Here is a 23,602-nt window from a genome sequence, read left to right as displayed (position 1 = left end):
CATCGGCCATCTTCTTTGGACAGCAGGATTACACTGCTGACAGGAAGCGACTGGATAGACGGATAAGGAGGGCCAGCTCGGTCCTGGGATCCTCCCTTTCACCCAGTGGAGGTGGTGGGACAGAGGAGGATGATGGGCAACCAGTCCCACCCCCTGCAGGACACCATCACAGCACTGGGAAGATCCTTTCAGTGACAGACTGAGTCACCCTAAGTGTCTGAAGGAGAGGTATCGCAGGTCGTTCCTTCCTGCAGCAGTGAGACTGTACAACCAGCTCTGCTCCCAGTAAAACAACCACCCATTATGGACTGAACTCTAACTCTGGTTTAAAGGTTCAGTGTGTAGAATTTGGTGACATCTAGTGGTCAAGTTGCATGTTGCAGCTGAATCCCCCTCACCTCCCCCTTCCAAACATGAACAAGAACCTGTGGCAGCCTTCAGGTGTCATAAAAACTCAAAAGGTGTTTAGTTTGTCCAGTTTGACTACTGTAAAGAACATGGCGGCCTCCGTAAAGACGACCCACTCCTGATGTAAATATAAAGTATTTGAATACAAAGGGCCCATTCTAGGGTAAAGAAAACAACAATTCGTCTAATCTAGATGAAACGAACTAGTGAGAACATCACCAGGATTATTTTATGTTCAATTTCTGCTAATAGATCATTTTCACCTAAAATCTTACACACTGGACCTTTAACTCTCTCAACTGTGCAATATTCATCCTGTCTGTGCAATACAATGGTTCATGTGCAATTCTCACACTGCACATCTTTTTCTTGTACTGTATATATCATATATATCAGTTTTTATTCCATTCATATGTTTCTATATTTTTTAAATTCCTTACACCTAAGTATTGCATGTTACTTATTTATACTCACTGATCCTTATCTTTGACTATGGGACTAATAAAGTATTATTATCTTATCTTAATGATTCTAAAGTCGAGTGAACAGTGTCCTACTGTTTCAACATGAAAATGAACAACATACTAAAGTAATATGAAAACAACATAGTTCCACATTGTTTTATTACTAATTCTGACTCAAGCCTTCCGAGCTCTTCTTCCGGTCTTTTGGAAATCGCGATATTTCCCGACAGCACGTGAACGCAGCACACAGACAGCCGCTCGGGGACGGTGGAGCCACTGAAGGAATCCAGAAGTTTCCGGGAGCCAAGTTTTCACCAACCGAGAAGAAGAAGGAGGAGGAGTGAGGAGCAGCGAGGTGATTTCTCCACAAGCAGGAGGGAGATAAGTGTAAGTGTCGCCTGCCCTCCGTTAGCTCCTCTCCGGCCCCGGGTTTGTTGGGCAGCTGTCAAAGTGGGGTGAGGGAGAGAAAGCGGAACTAGCTAACTAGCGAGCTAGCTGCACTTTTTTTGTTTAAGCTAGGTTAACGACTCCGGAGCGGACGCTGCCCCAGTTTACGACACCTTGAAACAACTTTCCACACAATGTAAGACCGCTTTGACACACTTCCGTTCACTTCCGTGTCCAATTCGAGGTGTTAATTAAGTTTTAAAAGTGTTAAAAGTGGGGCTGGACCGCTACAACTCGCGTGTATTGGGTGGCTGTGTGTGTGTGTGTGTGTCTGTGTTTTTGAGTCGTGTTTCTCATTCAGGCTAACGTCACCTGTTTGTCTCAGGTGACTCGGGTTAAAAAGTGGCCCAGCTCTTTGTCCCTCTGCCACCCTATGACACAACCAACCAGGTCAGGAGTGTGGATACAACATTTTAAACACAACAACTTGAAAAGATTAATAAAATGTACCTTTTTTTTTACTTTAGTCAAAATAGGTAAAACACGTGTTTTCACCCTCCTCTTCGTGGGCACAGCATGATGTCATGTGTTTGTTTTTGTGCACACAGGTCAGCTACCTTCTTATCTTTTAAACCCCCCAAAATGAACATGTTGTCATCCACACTACAGGGAACGTGTGTTTGTGGAGAAGTAAAGGTCTTTGTGTGTGAATGTATTAAAAAGGGCAACAAGGGGAACGTGTAACACAACATGATAGGAATAAGAGAAGGTGTGTGTGTGTGTGTGCGCGTGTGTGTGTGTGTGGCTCTCAGATCTGGAGGAACAGGTTTGGGGAGAAGAACAAGAAGTGTGTTTCCCTGTTGGAGTCATTGTGTTGGGCTGTGAAGACACGACAACATGAACGGGTATGTCTGCGGAATTGATCTCGTGATTGTGGCGTCATGTTGTGCGTTGTCTCAGCCTTGAAGGTGTGAAAACATATGGGTTGAGTGTTTTCGGGGCTCAAACTGCACAGGAAAGTCAAAAATACAGTGTTTACCGATGTGTTTTCTTCTTCGGTTGTAACCTTCTCGTTGCTCTAATCGATACCCAGCTACAGAGAGATCTGCTTCACTGGCACAGGAAGTTTTATCTTTTGTTGTTTACATGTTCTTCTTCTGCTCTTTGCTTGGCAAACAAATTACAAAATGTGCGGATGAGTCGTTGTTCTGCATATAAACCTCGTATCATTTCCTCGTCAAGTTCAATAATGGGTTCGAAAGAGCAGTCGAGCCTGTGTGAACCAAATGCCCTCTAGTCCAGGAAAAAAAATGCAGCGTCTACAACATTGAATCGTCTAATCTGCCTGCCAAGTAGACTCTCTGTTTTCCCTGTGTTTTTCTCAGGATGTTTAATTGCAGTAGGGTTGAAAGGGAACTTGAGGTTCAGGGGTTATTTGGAAAACAGGAAAATGTTATTTGAACCTTTTGAGGGAGAGGAAGAGGACAGGAGAGAACGAAAAGGAAAAGGGTGTTTCCTGAGTGTTGGTATCCTTCTGTTGGCTGGAATTTAAGAAACCTTAGTCTTGCTCATGGACACCTGGTTCTGTCCTTGACTGTCCTGTCAAAGCCGGATAACAGACTTCATTCTTTGCTTAGGACGCTCTTGATTTCACGTTATTTTATGCACCGAAACCTCTTAGAGGCTAATATCACACCACTCATTTCTGAGCCTCTTGTGATGCTGGACTGCACGAAGGTCACAAATCATTGGATTCGCGCCTGCTTGGCTGTACCCCAAGGCACCATAGCTCAAGTTATGATCAGAATTATGGATTTAGTACTTAAAGTATGCATCTCCAAATGGATTACCTTGAAAAATACAACAAAACCACACCTATTATGCAAGTCCCTTCTCCGCAAAGTGTTTCCGCCTGTCAGTGTGCAGTGTATTTATGAATTGAGAAACCATCCAGAATGCTTTTCATCATTATAACAGTGTTTTCCTTGGAAGTAATTGAATGGGTGTCTGTAGCCTTTTAACCGTAATTATACATACCGGTTCTTACCGTCATCTAACACATAGGGGCATTTAATTCTGCTCCACTTCTCATTCCTTGTTTGCAACGTTCAAGATTAGATCAGTGATCTGAATTCTTAGTTATGTTGATTTTATTGTTATGCTACTTTTTTGCTCTTAAGAATTACTTTTGTTTTTGTGCATAGTTTGTAATCTCTCTGTGTTGTAGTTCTTCAACTATACAGATATTCACACACTTATAAAACTACAAACGAGACCAACGTGGAACTGATTACAAACGCCTCCATTTGTTAGATAGCATGGACCTTCGAGGATTATTCCCTACAAGGCCATTTTAGGGGTTCAGTATCTTGCCCAAGGACACTTCGGCATGCAGATGAGGAAGACTGAGGCTCGAACCGCCGACCGTCTGATTGGAGGACGACCACTCTACACCTCAGCCACAGCCGCCCCGCCAGCTTCATTCATTACGGTCTTAAAAACCCTGTTGACACCCTGCACTTCCTTCTGCTGGCTCAACGATAAAGCTTCTCACCAACACCTCTTTCATCACAACCGCTTTTGTGATGATTGTGCAAGATCGTGACATCTAAATGTTGATCTGAACGCAGTGTGTATTGAGCTGTGAAATGTAGGCATAACCCAGTATGTCTTGATGAGATCGGGGAATTCATACACTGAATATCACATGAGAGGAGCAGCCTTGAGTAGCTTTTGATCTTAGGCTATGCTTGTTTTGAAGTGAGTCAGTAATTGATGCTAAGAATTCTTAAGCACCATCCACCACCAGCTGGTTAAGTAGCTGTATTGTCATCTGTTGTCAGACTATTACCGTGTTTATGAAGTGGTCATAGAGATCCCACACATAAATAATCTCATTAGATAAGATTAGTTTTCATGACAAATCCTTAATTGCCCATTGAATAATATTGAAGCCAGTCATTTCACCATATTAACCGTTAAATGTAGATTTGACGTTCTCATGACATAATATTGATCTTTTTGAGGCCACATAGGTTATTTGTCTTGAACTTGAAGTTTAATTTTAAAGTCAAAGGTCCCCTTTGTTGCAGAATGTCTCTATTGATGTATAATAAACCACATCTTTTCAGGAACATTTATGTACAAGATAAATCAGTTAAAGTGAGAACGGTAATGTGTCTCACTCAACTGGCATGCTGCCATTTTCAAAAAGTCAAAACAACACAAACTCTTATTCAGGAATTATCACTTAGAAAGATAATGTAAGACCTTTTTTTAATGTTCTGCTTTTACCTTAGATGCCTTTTACCCTTCACCGGTAACGTTATTTTATTTTCATAAAAGATTGAACTTTCTTTTAATCTGCCAGTTGCCAACATTCAATCTCATCATTCTGATTTCCATATTCCAGCCTCCTTATCTCGGTTCCCTCATTGTTAGCACATATGATTCTACCAGCCACACTGCAGCTAAGCTTTACATCAACAAGGACCCGCTGCAGGCACACAAACAGATAGGTTTTCTTCATCACTGATACAGATTTGTGTTTCCTTTATCAGCAGGACGATTGTCTGTGTTCAGACTCCAAACTCTCTCAGCAGCAGGAAACGAGTCTTGTTTAGGTTTTGCATCTTATTCTGTTCCCCATAAGTGACAAAAAATAACATTTCTGCAAACATGTAGTTAAAAGTTCGATCTTTAAGTTTGCTCTTTCATCTTTAAGATTTTAAGTAGTATACAGCACTGAACCTTGACTCATTGTGACATGAGACACAAGGTTCTTTTTAACTATGAAAATGCTTAAGCTGGAGCTTCTCAGAACCTGAACTTTTGAACCTGTAAAGCTTTGGTTGTAGTTTCTGCAAGTAAGACTTTTAGGGTATATATGTCTTAACAAGGTAATTCTCCTTGTAAACCACTAAAAACACCAAGTTTTTATATGTTGTTTTGAACTGAGTGGAGCACAGTTCAGTTGAGGAAGTAACTCAACTCAAATTAGGCCTTTTCTTTGTTGTAGTTGTTTTTTATTCCCCATCAAATCTAAATCCAGTTAAAGATAGGACTTTATGTTACAAATCAACATGATAAACATCAGCAGCGGAAGAAAAATATGAAATTCATCATATCACACAGAAAAAAGCTAAGAAACTTGCAGCTGGTGCTCCTCGTTGATCAATGTCAACAATTTACTGATATTTATTGCTAACTTATAATAAGAACTCATTATTTTGTATTAGATTAGAAATCTGCCATAGTCTGATTAATCTGCTGTTATTATCTCATTGCAGACGTGTGGATGTTGGAATATATGTCCGCCAATATGTAAAGAAACAGCATTAAAAATAATTATTAACATACTTTTCTGAACCCCTCTTTTCAGGCCGCAGAATCTCGAGCTCGGTGCCACAGGAGGAGCCTCCAAACAGGACAGCAGCAAGATGGAAGACATGTCTGTGGAACAGATTGCCATGAGGGCCGACCAAGTGACTGACGAGGTACCGAGTCACAAGAACCACACAGACTCACTCACAGTCTGTTTCTCACTCTCGTTCTCTCATTGTTCTCGTTCTCTATGAGCAAGTAGCAGCAGTATGAAACTTCTCTAAAGTGATAATCTACCTGAAATGTTTAGTATCAAATGCCAACACTGTGAAAGTCAGTATCAAATGCTAACACTGAAAACCCCTTAAACAGAAGTGAAACTATGAGTCATTGGAACATAGTGAGAATTCAGATGGACAGTGACAGAGAGGGGATAATGTTGCGTGTGTATGTGTGAGATGTTTCTACAGATGTTTTGATACTTTATTTTACAGATGAGTTATTTCTCTTGGAAGTTTCCTAAAAACAAGTATTTTGGTCCTAACTAAAGCTGTGGAAACTGTAAAGGCAACCAAACAGTCACAGTTTATATGGAGGATAAAGTTTCCAATATTAAATTAGTAATAAGTGAATATTTACATGGGTTTAAATTGAGCTTTGCTTTAAAGGAAAAGCTATTTTTGCAGTTCTGGGTTCCACAGTATGTAGTTAGCTCCCAGGAAACCTTCCTTAGAAATTATCCAGAAATTATACAGGACAAAAATAAAGCATTAGCCTTTTTTTATTCCTACCGTGAAAACCCATCGCTCACACCTGCACCAAATATAACAGCAGCTGTTTTCTTTTAAACTTTTTAAACCTGGAGGGAACGAGTACCTGATACTAAAAATGAAGATTAAGGTGGAGTTTTACTTTATATTACAGCAAAAAAGGCTCATATACATAAGCTAATTGTCTTCAAACAGAAAACTTAATTTGTCTCGGATGCAAAACAGTTGAGATCAGATGAAAATGAAACAAAACAAATGCAGCCAGAAGTAAGAATGCAAATCGTTGAAAGAATAATTCCACATAAAATATGCTTATTCTAAAGATCACTAATTAATCTTAAATTAAGATTGTCACCTGCCAGCTGTAGTTTCATATTTGACATGAAAACACAAAACTGGTATTAATCTTCTGAATGAACTTCCATCAAGAAAGCAGGTACAAGCATTTCCAAAAATGTCAAACTATTCCTTTTGATATCTTAAGTACAAATACTCATAAAGCCATATCAGTACAGTTGATCCTTCATATGTTCCCTTAACAGTGTAATTAATCCAACAGTATTATTGAAATAGTCACACTAAAGATTTATCAATATCACAATGAAATAGTTTTTTTAACTGTAGTCATGGTTTTTGGCTCAGTTTATACAGATTGAGTAGAATGAAACACAGACGTATAATCCGGTGGTTTCTGCAGTTTTGCATTGAAAGAGCAGAGGGTGACTCATTTCCAAAGCATTCAGCTGAGAATTAAGTCAGGCATTACTAAGGAGTGTGTGAGGCTTTTATGCCTAATTTAGCCCCTTCCCCCTCTGTGTGAATGTTGTCAGCTATATCTAAGCGTTGTTATTATCATGGAGATAATTGTTTAATCAGCACTGCTGGGCATCATATGATCAGCCATCTGATTCGAATGGAGGCAGATTAACTTACTCCAGTGCACGTCACCTTCTTGTAATTTCCACTGTACTAATTCTCTGTGGGGGGGGGTTTTCCCTCTCTTCTTTTTTTTCTGAACTGTGTTTCTATCTCTTTCTTCCTCCCGCTGCTGTCTGGTTGACAAAGGAGATCACGCATGGGACAAAGCATGGGAGGCTCCTTCTGCCAAAGCTACTTAACACTCTGGCTTTGGGTAAACACTCATACCTGACTAACTCCAAGCATGGCTGGCAATGTATCAGGACAACATCGGAATTTGGTATGATGAGGGAAAGATTGTCTTCAGGAGGTGTAACAAGACGTCTTGTGAATTTAAGGCTGTTTTGCACGTACAGCCATCCCAAACACATGATGAAAAATATCATGCCATTCTCTGTATCTCACATTTGTCACATAACTTCAACCTGGAAGATTTGCCATAAGTCTGCGATTTCAGGCTTAATTAGTCAAGTCCAAGGATTTTGGGCGACATAAAGTAATGTTTATCCACCCGAATGATGTTCAGGCTAAGCCAACAGGAACCTGGCTGAGCTCGACATATTCCTCTCGCCAATTCTATGTTTGTCTGTTTCTCAACTCGCTGATTAATGTATTCAGAGCAAACATAACACAGAAAGAATAAGGGATCCGGTCCTCTCCCTCTCCCTCTCTCTCCCTCTCTCTTGGTAACAGTTCATTAGCGATGGTAACAGTGGAGTCATGCCCCGAGTTGCTTCCGTGCTTCGCTCCTTTGGCTGCTCTGTGCAGAGCTGCTGTCTATTTATAGCAAAACAAAGTCATTGCTCACCTGAACTGACTGCATTCCAGTTTCAACCCTTTTTGTTCTTTGTGTGTTTTTGTCTGCGTCTTGTCGGCCATGCCCATGCCCATGTCATCTGATTAGAGAGAGTTTAGACACAGCAACACAGCAGCTGCGTCCCAAGTAAAATCCACGCTCCTTAGTTTAATATGCCTGATGTTTGCATACTTGCATAAATATGCTTGATTTTTGAATGTAGTGTCAGCTAATGATTGTCAAAAAAAATGTGTCAGTTGATAATTGAAGCCATTTTTAAGCACAAACATTCCTTTAGTTCTCAATCATGAGCATTTCCTGCTTTTCTTTGTCTTATGTGAGAGGAAAATTAATGTTGTTGATAATTGTTTCTATTGTCAAGAACACAAAAATCCTTTTGGTCCTTGGAAATATTACAACTGGCATTTTTTCACAATTGTAAAATACTGTATTCTAAAAACATTTTATAAATATGAATGAGGTAATTTAATAGACTAATATAATCATTAACCACGAAGATAATTGATGGAAAATCAATAACTAATAACTTATTATTTTCAGCCCTAATAAGCAAAAGAAAAAATCAATTTAACTTGAATTATTCATCGTATAAATATAATCTCAGATGATATTAAGTCTATTATCACGATGTGGAACTGCTCTTATAGATCTGCTGCAGTCTTCTCTTATATCTTAATGAATACCGTGTCGCTTCCTGTTTTCTTATCTTATTTTCTTATCACAAGCATCTTTCCATTTTCCTCATCCCTCTTATCTTGTTCTCTTCCTTTCCATCTCCTTTGTAATTCTCTTCTGTTTTTCTTCTCCATCCTCTCAGTCCCTTGAGGCCACATTCTCACCAATCAACTGGTTTATTTGAATTAAGAAGACTGTACGAAATTCTCATACAAATCCAGGTGGATATATAAAATCCAGTGTGGGTTGAAGATTTGGTCCAACTTTCTCCACCAGAACAATAAAAACTTTACCAACACCTGGAAAAAGTGCAGCTATAAATAGCAGAGAACAGGAAGTATGACAGGGAGCTGCAAAATCCTGGGTGGTGTACTCAAATTTATTTTGAATATACAATGTCTCATTGGAATACAAGGGACAGTAATGCTGCCCCAATAAACAAATACTGAATTCGTCTATTTTCATTTAATTTGCAAGATCTCGTTCAGGTACATTTAGGCAGTTTGAGCCTAAATGAGACACACACAAAAAATGCATCATTCGATCTGAGGCGTGACTCCACTCTGCATCATTTTGTCTCTTCCTCCCTCGTTCTCGCCGCAAACTGCTTTTGGCTAAAACTGTTTACATTTAGCTTTTCCATTTGTCTCATTATTCTCTAACACGTACTGTTTCTTTTCCTCCCCCAGTCACTGGAAAGCACGCGGCGGATGCTGCAGATGGCCGAGGAGGTGAGAGTTTTAATATGTCTGTGTTGGTTCATCACATGTCATTTGGCAGACGCTTTTATCCAAAGCGACTTACAATTAGTGCATTCAACATATATGAGGGGTCATTTAGGGGTTCAGTATCTTGCCCAAGGACACTTCGGCTTTCACCACCAACCTTCTGGTTGGAGGACAACCCCTCTACCCCTCAGCCACAGCCACCCCGGCTCCTCTATGTTGTAATCAGCAAAATGTCATTTTTAGTCTTTGAATGCTAGAAATAATATTATTCATATTAGATATTTTGACATTATTTGGACAGAAATATGAAGTGATATGAAGTGACACAGATGTTTTTTGTAATTTGAGATTTTGACATTAATAACATTTCAAAGTCATTGTATTACAAGATAAACACTCCAGTTCTCTGATTGTCCAAATGAATCCTGAAATGTTTCTACACTTGATTATTACCATCTTTCATAGTTCATGAAACCATGTGAATTTTTTTTTTTTTTCATGGGTTCTTAATTAATGATTTTTTGTTGTTTCCAGAGCAAACAAACAGGCGTAAACACCATGGTGATGTTGGACCAGCAAGGAGGTAAATTTACAACATCCACACTGCAGGTTTTGATGCATGTGACCTTACTTATTGGTTTTGTGGTGCTTTTCAATTTCACTTGAGGCTAGTGAATAAAATTCAAGGACAAAGATGTGTGAGAATGTCGTGCTCAAAGAAATGTTCTGCATTTTCTAACTTGGACTTGCATTCGTTTGTGTGACTGCACACACTTGGCGACAGTGTAATGCTGAGTATTAAAACGAGAGAGGTGTTAATGAAGCTTATACAAACCTGAATATATAACAATTGTCACAGTTATAGTAAAACAGCGATCAATGGTCAAAATGATCATATAAATTATTATTAAAATATGCCAAACATGTATTACCCTCAATTAATGATAGTTTACAGTATTTTTCTCTTCATCAGGAGCAGTTCATTGTATTTATCTTTTCTTTTTTTTGCCTTTAACTTGTATGTATCTGTCGTGTTCTCTGTTTAAAAATGTGCATTTGTAATTATTAGTTTTTCTACCTACTGTATGTTCCATTGTGTTGTCTCTATCCCATTTGTTGCTGCTGCAATGGCCCAGTTATTGACCCATTTTAAGAATCCTCACAGGGGTTATTAAATAATTAATTTAATATATTCTAAAAATGGAATAAAATAAATAGTCTATTACAACAAAACAAAAGGATTCATTCCTAGTGTAGGAAACGTACCTAGATACAAAGAGGACTCTGACATCATCGTGTGCTGTACCTGTCTCTGTGTGTTCCAGAACAGCTGAAGCATGTGGAGGACGGCATGGACCAGATCAACCAGGATATGAAACTGGCTGAGAAGAACCTCACCGATCTGTCCAAGTGCTGCGGGATCTGTGTCTGCCCCTGTGACAGGTACTCTACACCCAGAGCCGCTGAGGGCTCCATTTCACTGTTATCTTTTTTTGGATACACGACACTGTTTTATTGCCAGTTGGGAGATTACATTTATCACATTTCTCTCTCATTGTCGTGGGGCTGATTTGAACAAATAGTTGCAAATGAACTCAACAAATTCAGCTATTAACAAGCAAGGAAGCTGTGTAAACACTCTGCTTCTTGGCATATTAAATTTAGTTTTGTTTATTTTTTTAATATTATGGGTAGTGTTACAAAGTGGGTGGAGTTCTAGTGACTAATTTCTTTCCATTCACAGTGTAATGTAATTCATATTTGGAATATTTAAATCGCTACGACAACAGGTGGACAGCCGTGTCACAAATGATCTGTTCTTGGATAATTCAAAAAATGGAAGGTTTGTGTTTATATAAAGTTAACTGTGATTCCCAGGGAGCATTTTGGCAAGATGCATAGGCCCATTGAGCTTAGAAACCTTTTAGCAGCGCTGCTAACACCTGTCACATGTAAAGGTTACGGTGTTAACATTAAATTAACGACACAATCTGTGGCTGAAGTCAATTCACTTGTGGATTCTGGGTCAGTTTAGGATTCAGTCATTATGTTACCGTGTTTTGTTCCTTACTGCGACTCTGAAACTCTTGTGTTCACAGCAGCTGCTGCTAAATTTGTTTGTGTATTGAGCCGTCTGGTGGCCGTTACCATAAATCTATATTATTGCCCCCTTTTCTTGGGAAAGTGCCATGTTTCTTTGTCGAGTAACATTAAGGATGTGATTTGAATAAAATGAGGAAAGTTTTGAAATGGGAACAAACACCTCAGAAAACCAGAAACACTTCACTTGGTTTCTATTATCACTGACTTGAACGTAGTGTGAAGCTCCTCTGAACCGCCGGGTGCTTTCGCAGCATTAACGCAGTTTGAACTGCTGCCACACAAAACGCTGGTTTGTCTGTCAAATGTGTATTTTGTGGTCATAAGCTTGCTTTTTCCAATTCATAAGCATTCCCAACTGTTTTTGAAAGAGTAGGGTACGTGATCCTTTCGGTGTAATGTTCCGTGGGGAACACACTCTAATCTCTGTGTCTAAATCTGTCAAACTGTATCGATGTGCAGTGTCAGTGTCTTTGTACAATAACATCATATCTGGCTCTAAACATGAAAAACAAATCTTTTCAAAATGCTTTCACATTGGAGAGGAGGATTCATTGATGAGTACCAAAAGATAAGGTAGGAAATCGGTTTTTAATGTTATGATAGATGAGCATCTGTGAATATAGTAGTGACGGACTCCTTTTTGATGCTTTTCCTCATAGTTCAGTTGGTTTTCTTAATTGAAAGTGTTCTAGTTTTTAAGCTAAACCCCCTTTTAGATTTCCTGACTATGATATTTGTTCCTTTGCCAGGGTGTCAACTATTGAGCATGAGTCGAAATATAAGCGAACCTGGGGAATCAGAGGAGTAGGAGGAGATGGAGAAAGTGACGACGGTGGCTCGAAGGTGATCTCAAGGCAGCCGCCGGGTGTTCGTAACGGTCAGGCCGGCCAGTTGAACGCCTCAGCCCCTTCAGGCCCGTACATCAAGAGGTGGAGTCCGACTCTTTTTCTTTCTTTTACTATAGTGCTGTCAGAAATTAAAATTGCCCTGATCACATTTCACACATTAATACATATTTGAAAGACCCTTTGTAAACCAACATTTTAACTCTCTGTGGCACAGGATAACCAACGATGCCCGCGAGGATGAGATGGAGGAGAATCTCGATGCGGTCGGCAGCATTATTGGCAACCTGAAGAATATGGCTGTGGACATGGGCTCTGAGATAGACAAGCAAAACACGCAGATTGACCGCATCACCGACAAGGTAAGAGCCTGAGATTAACTTCCTGCGATTGTTCATTTTTATGTCGTAGACGACAGCGTTGACTCAGCTTCTGTCGCCTTAATTTGCTGATGCGTCCTTTCGAGAGGATTTAGGAGGAGACGTCTTTAGAAAAAAACACTTTCACTCATGAAACACATTTTTTTCCTCCACTATTCATCACCTCAAGCTTTATGGACAAATTAAACGACACTATACTCGCTCTGGCAAAACTTTCACACTGTTTACTTCTTAACAAACAAAAGTTATGATACCTTTAACTAAGGGTTGGAATCCTGTCTTGTATATCTTCATGATTACTCTTCTTCCTCACCTCTTGGCACATTACCTCCACCTGTAGATCACTGAAACAGACAGGACTGTGTATTGCCTCGCTTATCACTAGAGGTCAAAACCCCCCCGCCACGGCGCTCCACTTTTTAATGTGTTTAAATGCATTCAAAGTTAGTCGTGAATTGCTTAATGAAAAAAGGAACAGAGTGTTTGTTTAAGTGCCTCTTTTCACCTGTTTCATCGTTTTCTTTCAGGCGGACATGAACAAGGTTCGCATTGATGATGCGAACCAACGAGCCAACAAGCTCATCAAATAGACAAGGAACCACGCTTCTGCCAATTTCATCTATCAACCTTGAGCCTGTGTCGCCCCCACACACACACACACACACACACACACGCATGCACACACATACTTGCACATATGCACAGACACACAACATAAAATAGAAATCCACTCTGGGAGAATGTTTATGCCAGCAGTGTGCCTCCTGCCTTTACTGCACTAATATGTCAAGAGAGTATAAACATTTATACAGTCTATAAATTGGCCACCACCTCGTATCCTTAAACATTTGTATTCATAGTCTCCGTGCTGGACTTGGGGAAGAAGTGTGGGCATCAGGAGCTGCAGCAAACAGCCAGTGACTGAGTGCCTGTCACGGCTGTTTGATACCAAATATGGACCCGACTTGTATCGTATCATATCACAACACACTCACAGGAAGGGAAGTAGCGCAGGTCAAATACTGTTCCTGCTTATTTTAATCCCCCTGTTTGCTTTCCTCTTGAGTCAAGAGCTATGAACTGTCTCTGTGTATATGCCTCTCTGGAATTTATGGACGAGGTAGATCCAAGGTCTTTAATTGTCTTTAAGTGATATACAGCACAACATTAAATTATGTATCACCCCCCCCATTGGTTTTACCCTGATAGAGCTGCATCCACTTTGATCATAAAACAAAATTCTTGGTCTAAAACAAATCAATCAAATTCCTATTGGTTCCCTGTTAATTGTATCGTGTATTGTTTTGAGATGCTTATTTAATTATTCTTTATCAAGCAGAAATGACTTATGAATAAAGTTGTCTTTTCTTTTCTTTTTTTTTTAAAAACACTTTGTTCCCATGTTATTTTTTTGTCATTTCCTCCCCAAGTTGTTTCAAAAACAAGAAATAAAAAGTTGTGCTTTGGAGTCGCAGCAGAAACACTGTGACGCTGGGACTCCAAGCACCTTCCCCCTGAACGAGAGCAATTTAATGTTGATGTGTGTTTTTTTTTTTTTAATTAAATGTATAGCAATCGCTGTTCCTTCAAATGTGAAGGAGGGTCAGTTAGCATCACGAGGAATGTTCATCATTTCCTCCTGTACAGCGTCTCTAGATCAGTTTATGACGTCCCCGGCATTGGGGGGGAAACACCAGTGGTTTGAAAAAAACTTGATTTCTCATCAGGATCAAATGCTGTACTTCACATTTCGTGTCACTTGAGGAGGTTTTTTTTCGCCGTGACCGCAGTGTTGATGTAAATACTGAAACGCAGTGTAGCTGTTCATTAATTGCCTATAGTCTCGCCGTTAATCTAATTCCATTCTTTCTCCGTTACCTCCCAGTTAATAGAGATTTATAGCACCCAAGAGGAGATTTAACAGCCCACACGAGCCTGGTAATGTGTGTGTGAAAATTAATTTCCTCAAGTTTAATAATTGCCTGTAAAAGTATGAAAACACATGTTGAGTCTGGAAACACGCGTCATTCCTCATATCGGCTCACTGGCTCATTGCCGCTGTGGCACATGCAGCAGTTTTGTTCTAATGAAAATGACCTAGACTTTTTTTTTTTTTTTAAATTAAAGAAATAAATCTGGGAGAATACTGGGATTTAAATAATGGGAGAATGTTGCAGGGCCCCTTTCAGTTTGATGGTGGACGGTTGTGTTCTAACAGCCACGGTATCACAAACCATTCCTCCTGCTCTGCAAACAGCCAGTTTTCAGAGCAAGGCCACAGTAAAGTGATAATATTTGATGATGGAGGGCGTAATTTTACTTGTCAGCGCGGCAGCCCGGCTCAGAAATTACTGCTGGCAGCGGGATGCAAAAATATACATGCAAATGAATGTTGTTTAGGGGCGGGGGGGTAAATGCAGAAGTCCTGGCTGGCGATGCTCAGGCCTCGCTGTGGAAAATTGGCTAATGATAAAGTAATACCGAATGCTGAAAATATCTCTTGTAGGCATCGCAAGGCTTTTTTGTGTTTTGGGAGAAAAATGCTCATTTGTATGCTGTGCTGCCGGCGTCCACCTATTGAGTTTGTAAAGATTGAAATGAGCTGTTATTCAGGGCTTTGTATTTCTGTAAGTGATCATCCTCAGCCTGTTACTTGTCAGCTGAGATCTAATTCGTATAGCTTAAGGCTGCCTCACTGTCTTGAGGCTGTTCATTCATTGTTTTACAGCCACTGGAATGTAAATACAACCGTTTTGTCTATTTTGAATATGTTCCTATGCAGCTCGTCTTATCTGAAATGAGCTCGGTGAACGGGCGGCTGTTCCAACAAAGTCCAAATGCCTTTTTCTTTCATGCCTGCCCATGTTAAATTGTTTGTACACAATAAATCTGTTCTCTAATGCATTTTCTTGCACCCTCTTTTAATGTATTAACAAATAAAATGAAATTGGGATTCATTAAACATTGGCAACCAACTGTGACGGCGATAGAGTGGTCAATAAATAAAAGAACCCAAACCGGGTAGTTTCAGGAGTTTATTTTAAACTTTATTCTCTCAAAAGGTTTAAAGATATTAGATATTTCCTGTCAACAGTTGTTGGGTATTTTACATAGCTAGAGAGTACAAAATGCAGATTAAAAACCACCGAAGAGAAGAGGCAGGTAGGGAAGAAGAAGAAGAGGAGGAGGAGGAGTAAAGAAAGTGGAAGGAGGTGTCAGAGAAGAAGGTGTCAAGAGTCTGAGATTCCACCAGATATAGTGACCAAGAAAAACAAGACTGAATACATGTGATGCAAGTTCCCCCCAAAACCATTTAAAGGTGCATTTTCCTTTTTTTAAACAGAAAAACTCCAATTACCGGCACTGTTAGCACAGGCGCATTGTTCTAATGGCCATCTGCACATGGAAACATCTGTATTCCCCGTGTGTGTGTGTGTGTGTGTGTGACGGCCACGAGAAGACGGATTTAACAGCTATTTTTGTTCCTCTGGGTGAAAATGTAAATAAGCCAGAGAGAGAGATCATTACATGTTTCCTGGAAAACTCTCGAGCCGAACAGCCTTTGTTAATCTCTCTCCACCCAACTTCCATCATTTTAATGAGGTCGCTTGAGATAGATCATAGTTCAGGGACGGAGCCCACAGTCGAAGGCAAGACGGCAGTGGTGAAGTGTGTGTGTGTGTGTGTGAGAGAGAGAGACTATCCTAGAAACAAATGAACATTTATAAATGCAGTTCCATACACTGTACATAATCTATATCCCCTGTATGCATATATTGAATAAATGTGTTATTCTATTATGGCTTTATTGCATTATACTCCTACATGTACCCAATTATCACGTCCCTTAGTATTTCCTCCCTTTACATTCAGAGTAAAGACACTTCAGCTCCAAGCTGCTAATGCCTGGTCCTGTTGCAGTCGAGAGTCACATGACCCACAACTTGTCCTGGACTTTGGTGGGAATTATGGAAACTTACCCCCCCCACCTCAAAAATTACTCTGATTTCAAGTTGTTCTTATCAACACATGCACAATCATTTTTTTTTCTCACTTCTGTTGCGTTTATGGCAGTTTGTTAATATTTCACTCTCCAATATTCCATTTACTCATGTGTGTCCACAGTCTATTTGCCATTTGGTTTACACACGCCCACGACCCCCCCCCCTGATTTCTTTCTCGTGAAGAGATGTGATCAGTGCTCCGGTGTTTTTAAGCCGTGCCGAAAAACTGGACTTGACTTTAGGAAAGAGATGAATCCAGGTTCCAGCTTTTCTGCTCATTTTGAAGCCCGACTTTTCAAAATAAGACCTGTTTCTCTGAGACAGTGGGTCAGGTTGGTCTTGATTGAAAGTTCTAGAATATCACAATAGCACCATATCAAACTAAAACATACCTCATGCATCTGTAGATATATAGATACTGTATATATGTTATTGGATAGATATGAAATTCAGGGTTCCATACACGAGTGTTGAATATATTTCAAGTTCACAGAAATAACTACAGCCACAGGTTTAGTTCAGAATATCATCTATATTCAAGACTAACAGCTTGTGGTGTCACGTGACTGCTCGTATGTTGTCATCCTGAAATCTCAACAGTCAAACCCTTCACAGTGCATAGAGCGTTTAGTTTGCATACGTGCAATAACACTCGGTGTGTGTGTGTGTGTGTGTGTGTGCACTGTGCAGCACCACAGTTTGCTCATCACCAAGTCTTTACACCGCTTTTACAAAAGCCCGCTAACTTCCCTCTGATTCTATGAGTAGCGTTCAGCGCTCCAAATTCAAACAGCACAGTATTACAGTTCACAACCATTTTATAAGGCAGATTAATTAAAGTACGCTCCGGTACTCGGGTCACCCTGCGTTCATTACAGGCCTTCGTATCGTACACGGCTGGATCAGAGCATGCCTCGCTGAAACAAGAACCAAAGAGAACCTGCAGCAGAAGTAACACAACAAAAGTTTTACAAACGTTCTTTGGTTGAGTGTGGAAGGAGCGTTCCTGTGCTTTAATTTAATGCTTTGAATTTGGTATTTGTTATAAAGAACACAAAGGAGAAAAAAAGTGGATATTTAAATACAGGCAAAAAGAGTGACGCCTTCAAACTCAGCTACAATATGCTCGCAAAATAATATTTTAAAAAAGTCTAGTGACAAAAAGCTTGCTCTGACTGATTGTACACGAATACTACTTTCTCTTTCCAGGTTGCCTCGGCAACCAACCCCACCTCCCTCCCCCTCCCTCCCCTCCAATCTCCGTCTCACTTCTTCTTGGCAAAGTGCCTGAACTTCTTCTCCTTGTCTTTCTTGGCAGAGCCGGGCTCAGGGAGGGCAGCGGAGGAGGAGGGATGGGGCAGGCTGTGGGCTTTGGCCCCCGAGGGCCCTGACGCCTCCTCTGCTGCCAGGGGCTGAATGGCCTTCTCCATGGCCTGGCTCCAGCGCTGGAGCTCCTCCTGAAATTAAGCACAAAAATACACACATCATATCACAGCTTACAAAGGGAAGTCTGCGTCCAGTGGGACAGTGTCTGTTTGTCTCTTGGTCTATTATTAGTAAATGGTGCTCGTGCTTTTAACAAGGAAACTCTATGAAAGGTACAGGTAGAAAAACGTACTATTCGAATTATATTTTGTTATAGTTATTTTAAATTTGTAAAACCTCATGACCTCAGTGGGTTAAATGTTCAGAAGGAAATGTACACATGTCAGCTGCATACATAAATAAACTAGAACGCTTACTTAAACATGGTCAAAGTGCAACAGCGTATGTGTGTGTGCTGCATTATGAAGGATCAGAGAGCAGCAGCGAAGTGCAGAACACAAAGTCTCATGTGATTTGTGGAGAGCTGCTGAGTTCTTTAACCAGAGAGAGATAACAATGAGTAACGTACCTCGTCTTTACACTGGAACAGATATTCACTGCCATCACCAAGACTGTGGAGAGAGGAGAGAGAGGGAAGCAAGAGGAACAAGTTTGAGATTTTTCAGTCATCACAGCAACAGACCTGAAACTTTGACTTCTTTATGTATATTCGAAAAAGTTTGCTCATGTTTGTTTTGCAAAGGCAATTAGTGCTGTCGTCATAGATTATTCTCTTGGTTCATTAAAAGTACTTTTAATTAAAAGAAAAGCTCAAGAAGAAATCATCACCTGTCTTGTTTTGTCTAATTACAGCAAAATCCCAAAATATTTAATTTACTCTAATGTAAGACCGAGAAAAGTGGGGAACTCCTACATTTTAGAACCTGGAACCAACAAATGTTTAATGTTTTTACTTTAGAAATTACTTATAAAGCGATTGATCAACTAATTGTTGCAGCTCCAGGTGGTAAAATGTCTTATTTTGCAGCTTGTTACTGTTTTGATGGCAAATGTAAATAAGACAACAGGAAAACTGTGAGATTCCTAAACTAAACCTGGACAATTAACAGAGTTTCAACAAAAGTGGAATTTAAACGTGACGGCAGAAACTCTAGTGTTTTTACACAGAGCTTGAATGGAGCCTTGAAATGTGTGTGTGCGAGTGTTTTTACACAAATTACGTTTTTTGCTCTAGCGATGCTACACGACTATAACTCGGCAGGTGTGTTCCTCAGGACCCTGGGAAGTGCAGAGTCAGGTGTGACGCTGTTCGGATGATGCTCTCGACAAAGCTGCGAGCCGGAGTAACGCAGCGCTCGGCCCCTGCTGACGGGCTCATTTTACAAAGCTACTGCACTCGTAATAATACACTTAAATATAATGTTTCATGCAGAAAATGCAGCTTAATGGGTTTTACCAAAAAAAACAAGAAATACAATTAGTCCAGCACGTAACCTTCCCTGCTCACACGGATCTTCTTATCCAATACTTTGCCAATCTTGGAGCCCGTCAGCTCAAATGATGACTAATTAGCCTCTGGGGGCAACGGCCAGTATTTTGGGGCTTTCCTGTGTAGACAGTCTGTTTTCAGTCTGACAAGCCATAGTTTTTGTTGGTGTTTTAGGTCCAGACAACATTTTGGCTAATCTCCATAAACCACTATCTGCATATGAATGCAAACAAATTAAAAAGCTGATGCATTTCCGTCAATGTGCTCTTCCTCTTCTGCTCTCCACACGGACTGTTTACCTGCTGGCAAACAACGCCTGCTATCAAATGATTGGTCGAATTAGAAATGGAAAAACCAGAAGGCTCCCGGCCCCCAAAAAATCGTATCCCTTTCTTTTAATAATGAGTCAAATGAGGAAAAGCTCAAATGGATTCTCACTGTAGTTTGGCGACGTGCTTCTTCTTCTTGTAGTTGCCGAGGATCTCCCAGGTGGCGTTGCTGAGGGACAGGGGGTCCTCGCCGTGATACGTCACTCCGTGCCCGAAGCTTTTGGCGTCCTTATAGCTTGAGAGGTGACCAGGCTTCAGCACACAGTACAAGTTGTTCCATGACCTGAAGAGAAGAGAGACAAGTCTTCATTAAAAAAAAAAATTACATAATAGTGTGTTTGAAACCATTTAAAAACGTTAAAATACTGCTAATAACTTCTTAATATTATTTTAGCTATACCACAAAAACTAATGCTGTCCATTAAAATGTGTTTAAAGCTCCTTAAATATACAATATGAGCTTGATTGATTAAATACAAATCCTCTAAAGGCGTATTCTACACTTGCACTGGCCTTTTTCATCCTTTTCCAGGCCTCCATTGGTTTCCTTTCTACTTCCTTTGCTGCATGAAAAAAATATTTGAAGACCTGATTGTTATCTACCTGTTGGAAGCTTTCTTCCCGGAGCCCTCGACGTCCTGTTTGCGGCCCAGCAGGCCCTCCTGCAGCACGGCCTGGCCTCTCAGGGGCTCCACGGGCATCGTGGCAGCCCTCTCCGGTTCCTTCGGCATCACCACCGACACGGAGGACTCCAGCTCCAGAGAGCCGCTCTCTCTCATCTCTGACACCATCGGGACCGTAGTGTCATCGGCCGTCTCCTCCGGCGCTTGAGAACTGGGCTCGACGGCACCGGAACCGGACTGGAGGGAGAAAAGATGGAGATAAGAGACACGACACAGACAAAAGAATGAGACCAGAGAAACCGTGTGTGGAGAGGTAAGCAAAGACAAACTGTTATTTATCATTTAAGAAGTATTGATTAAGATTCTGAACAGACTCATGTAGATTGATTAAGAACAAAGAAAGAAATCAAGGGGCGCTTTTAAATTGGCTGACAAAAAGAAACAAACTAGATTTACCATGCAGTTTACATCCGTGCGTGCAGACTCACAATTATATGTATAATTTCATACAATTTATTAAGTGTATGTAAACAGAATTAAACTATGAATCTTTGTTTTAACCTTTGACCAGAAACATCCAATCAGTTTATCCTTCAGGAGTTATTGAGAAATCTCTCATTCACAACAGTGGCACAAGGCATGAAAACGTTTTCCTTTTTCAAATTCTAGTTTCTTTAAACAGAGGTCACGACAGTATATAGTTCGGAGGACGAGTGCAGTTACCAGAGTTTGTTCCTCCACGGTGTAGATCTGTGAAGATTCTTCTACAAAGCCTGTGTCTTCTCTCCTGGAGGAAAGAGGGCAGCATGGGGTCTGCGTTAGAGACCTTCCACAGCAGCAGGTGGAGGAGTGTGATAAGTGTGAGTGTGAGAGAGAGAGCGTGACTGCTTTAGGGGATATTCAGCATTTTTGTGTTTGTGTTCAAATTCCCTGAAAAAGGCCAAAGCCAACAAACAACTTTGACTTCTTCTGCTTTTTCTGCTCTCTGAGAATTTCTCTGACTCTTGGAACCAAACCCACGATCCACACATGTATAACCTTCCAAAAATCAATGCATACTCTCATTAACTGTAGTTTTTCTATGAAACCAAAGTGGATCCTGATTTTGCCTGGGACTACTTTCAGCGGGTGTCACTCAGTGTGGTGGTGTGGCTCACTGATTTGTTTTTAATAGTTTATGTAGAACCAATGGAGCTCTATGGCAGAAAGGGATTAGCCTCATCAGGCTTTAGATTCACTGATGATACGATCAATTCATAGGTCACACTAGAGAACGCACCCTGCATACGGAACAGTACACATGAATGCCTCTGTGTGTGTGTGTGTGTGTGTGTGTGTGTGTGTGTGTGTGTGTGTGTACCTGCTGTCCTTATCTGAGCGCTGTTCGTCTTTAATGAACTGCTCCATCTCCTGCTGCTGCGTCCTCAGCTCCAACAGCTCCAGCTGCAACACAACAACCAGTGTCAGTATCGAGTCTTAAGTAATTACTTAATTTAATTAGAGTAATCGGATACATTACAGGTAACGTCTTTTTGATATGATAAATATTTATATTAAACCCATTAAAATTCAAGTAAAAGTAAGAACTGATCCACAGGACGTCTCCAAATGGAAATACATCTAGTTTTGTCCATTTGCTTGAATAAAATAGCAGTAAAAATGTGTATTTAAATTCAATTTATATTTCACTAAGTGTAAACATGCAACTTCAACAAGAGCTGGAACAAAATGGAACAGAATATGAAAGATGAAGATGAAAAACTGATCAAAAATACAGAAAAACAGACAAAGAATTCCAGCTACAGTTTTATGACTCATGTCCTCGCGATCCACTGTTTGTAAATAAAGTCCAGGGGTTTCCCTCGTACCGTAGTGAGGCGCTCCAGGGCGCAGAAGCGCTCCTCCCACGTGGCGGTGGATTTCTCGAAGGCCTCGTGCCTCTTGAGGAGCTTCTCCACCTCGTCCACCGTGTGGCCCAGGTCCCTGCTGGTCACGTACGGCTCCTGAGCGATCAGCCAGGCCTCCGCCACCGAGGCGTCCCGGGCAAACTGACACACCTCCAGCACTGTGTGTGTGGGAGGAAGACAGCTGCTGTTATGAAACTTTTACCCATGCAGTTTGTTTGTATCTTGCAAATATCTCTATTTTAAAAAGAATGAAACCTTTGAACAAAATAACGACGTTTTTAAGAAGTTACGAAAGCGAGGAGGTTTTCTACTCACAGAGTCGGAGCCAGTCCCATCTGTCGTCCCACTTGAACATCATCTCCTTCCGTTTCTCCATCAGCTGCACCAGCTTCTCTTTGATCTGACACCAGCAGGAACACAGCCGCAGTCATACATCAGTATTATAAAACAACTCAGCCCCAAGACTTGCCATTATCTTCTAAGAATTAGTATTGTGAAGTAATTAACCGAATGTTAAATTAGGGCCAGGGTCAATTGCTCATTTAAATTCTTTTGGCTTTCCGTTTCTAATTAGTATTTGCTTTATAGTCTCCCTGATGAGTGTAAAAGGAGTGGAGTTTTTTTTATTTTTTTCCTTCGTAGCAATCCAATTGGATCCATTGTGCCAGACGAGAACAATCACTCCCAGAAAAGTAATTAAATCTAATGAAAGCAGCAATTTAAGGCCCAGCCGAGGATGAAGAAGAAGCGGTCTTTGTTGCAGCGGCCTCACCTCTGCAGAGTCTCGGTGCTTCCGTGTCAGCAGGGCCTTGCCGAGGTCCATGCAGTCGGTGAAGTTGGCTCCCCTGGCTTCGATCTCCGAGCGGATCCCCTGGTGGTACTTCTGCAGGAGCTCCACGGATGAGACGTCCCTGACGGGTGTGGAGTGAGAGCAGGTAAAGCATGAAGCTGATCTACTCTCAGACATCTAGAGCTGCAGACATGTAAATTATAAGCTCCTGACAAATGTATTACTGTGTGGTCTTTATCCAGTACAAACAATACTGTACTCATACTACAAAATATTAATACTAGTAAAGTACTAGTAGTTTTTTCTGCTTGGTAAA

At 40.7% G+C, this 23,602-nt stretch overlaps 2 protein-coding genes across 4 annotated transcripts in view; one reads left to right on the top strand and one right to left on the bottom strand.

Moving 5' to 3' along the window:
• The first annotated feature begins 1,091 nt into the window (after nucleotides 1-1,091).
• LOC118116265 (synaptosomal-associated protein 23) lies at nucleotides 1,092-14,351 on the top strand. 3 transcript variants are annotated; one of them, XM_035167792.2, is made up of 8 exons: nucleotides 1,092-1,259; nucleotides 5,641-5,755; nucleotides 9,452-9,493; nucleotides 10,025-10,073; nucleotides 10,816-10,933; nucleotides 12,343-12,522; nucleotides 12,656-12,800; nucleotides 13,346-14,351. In XM_035167792.2, exons 2-8 carry the CDS (start codon nucleotides 5,699-5,701, stop codon nucleotides 13,406-13,408), a joined length of 654 nt encoding a protein of 217 aa, XP_035023683.1. In that variant the 5' UTR covers nucleotides 1,092-1,259; nucleotides 5,641-5,698; the 3' UTR covers nucleotides 13,409-14,351. The 3 variants fall into 3 exon arrangements, with proteins under 3 accessions (XP_035023683.1, XP_035023682.1, XP_035023680.1); XM_035167791.2 differs by lacking the exon at nucleotides 1,092-1,259 and adding an exon at nucleotides 1,272-1,455; XM_035167789.2 differs by lacking the exon at nucleotides 1,092-1,259 and adding an exon at nucleotides 2,131-2,164.
• A 1,489-nt stretch (nucleotides 14,352-15,840) lies between these two features.
• The window catches only part of sptb (spectrin, beta, erythrocytic), a 40,321-nt gene continuing 32,559 nt past the window's right edge, over nucleotides 15,841-23,602 (bottom strand). Inside the window, exons 29-37 of the mRNA XM_035167788.2 lie at nucleotides 23,269-23,407; nucleotides 22,812-22,896; nucleotides 22,458-22,654; nucleotides 21,950-22,032; nucleotides 21,313-21,376; nucleotides 20,570-20,826; nucleotides 20,076-20,249; nucleotides 18,717-18,759; nucleotides 15,841-18,279 (exon numbers count right to left, since the gene is read on the bottom strand). Of these exons, the coding sequence (XP_035023679.2) occupies nucleotides 18,088-18,279; nucleotides 18,717-18,759; nucleotides 20,076-20,249; nucleotides 20,570-20,826; nucleotides 21,313-21,376; nucleotides 21,950-22,032; nucleotides 22,458-22,654; nucleotides 22,812-22,896; nucleotides 23,269-23,407 (1,234 nt within the window). The 3' untranslated portion in view covers nucleotides 15,841-18,087. The remainder of the gene's footprint in view (nucleotides 18,280-18,716; nucleotides 18,760-20,075; nucleotides 20,250-20,569; nucleotides 20,827-21,312; nucleotides 21,377-21,949; nucleotides 22,033-22,457; nucleotides 22,655-22,811; nucleotides 22,897-23,268; nucleotides 23,408-23,602) is intronic.

Source organism: Hippoglossus stenolepis, chromosome 10, assembly GCF_022539355.2.
Source record: "Hippoglossus stenolepis isolate QCI-W04-F060 chromosome 10, HSTE1.2, whole genome shotgun sequence".
NCBI lineage: Eukaryota > Metazoa > Chordata > Actinopteri > Pleuronectiformes > Pleuronectidae > Hippoglossus > Hippoglossus stenolepis.
The sequence above is the reverse complement of the archived record's forward strand: the minus strand, read 5'-3'. Positions and strand labels throughout refer to the sequence as shown.

Excerpts from the sequence above, each read along its gene's own strand:
- LOC118116265 (XM_035167789.2), top strand. Across the intron at positions 9,494-10,024 it reads TGCTGCAGATGGCCGAGGAG|AGCAAACAAACAGGCGTAAA; the intron begins GTGAGAGTTTTA and ends TGTTGTTTCCAG. Across the intron at positions 10,074-10,815 it reads GATGTTGGACCAGCAAGGAG|AACAGCTGAAGCATGTGGAG; the intron begins GTAAATTTACAA and ends TGTGTGTTCCAG.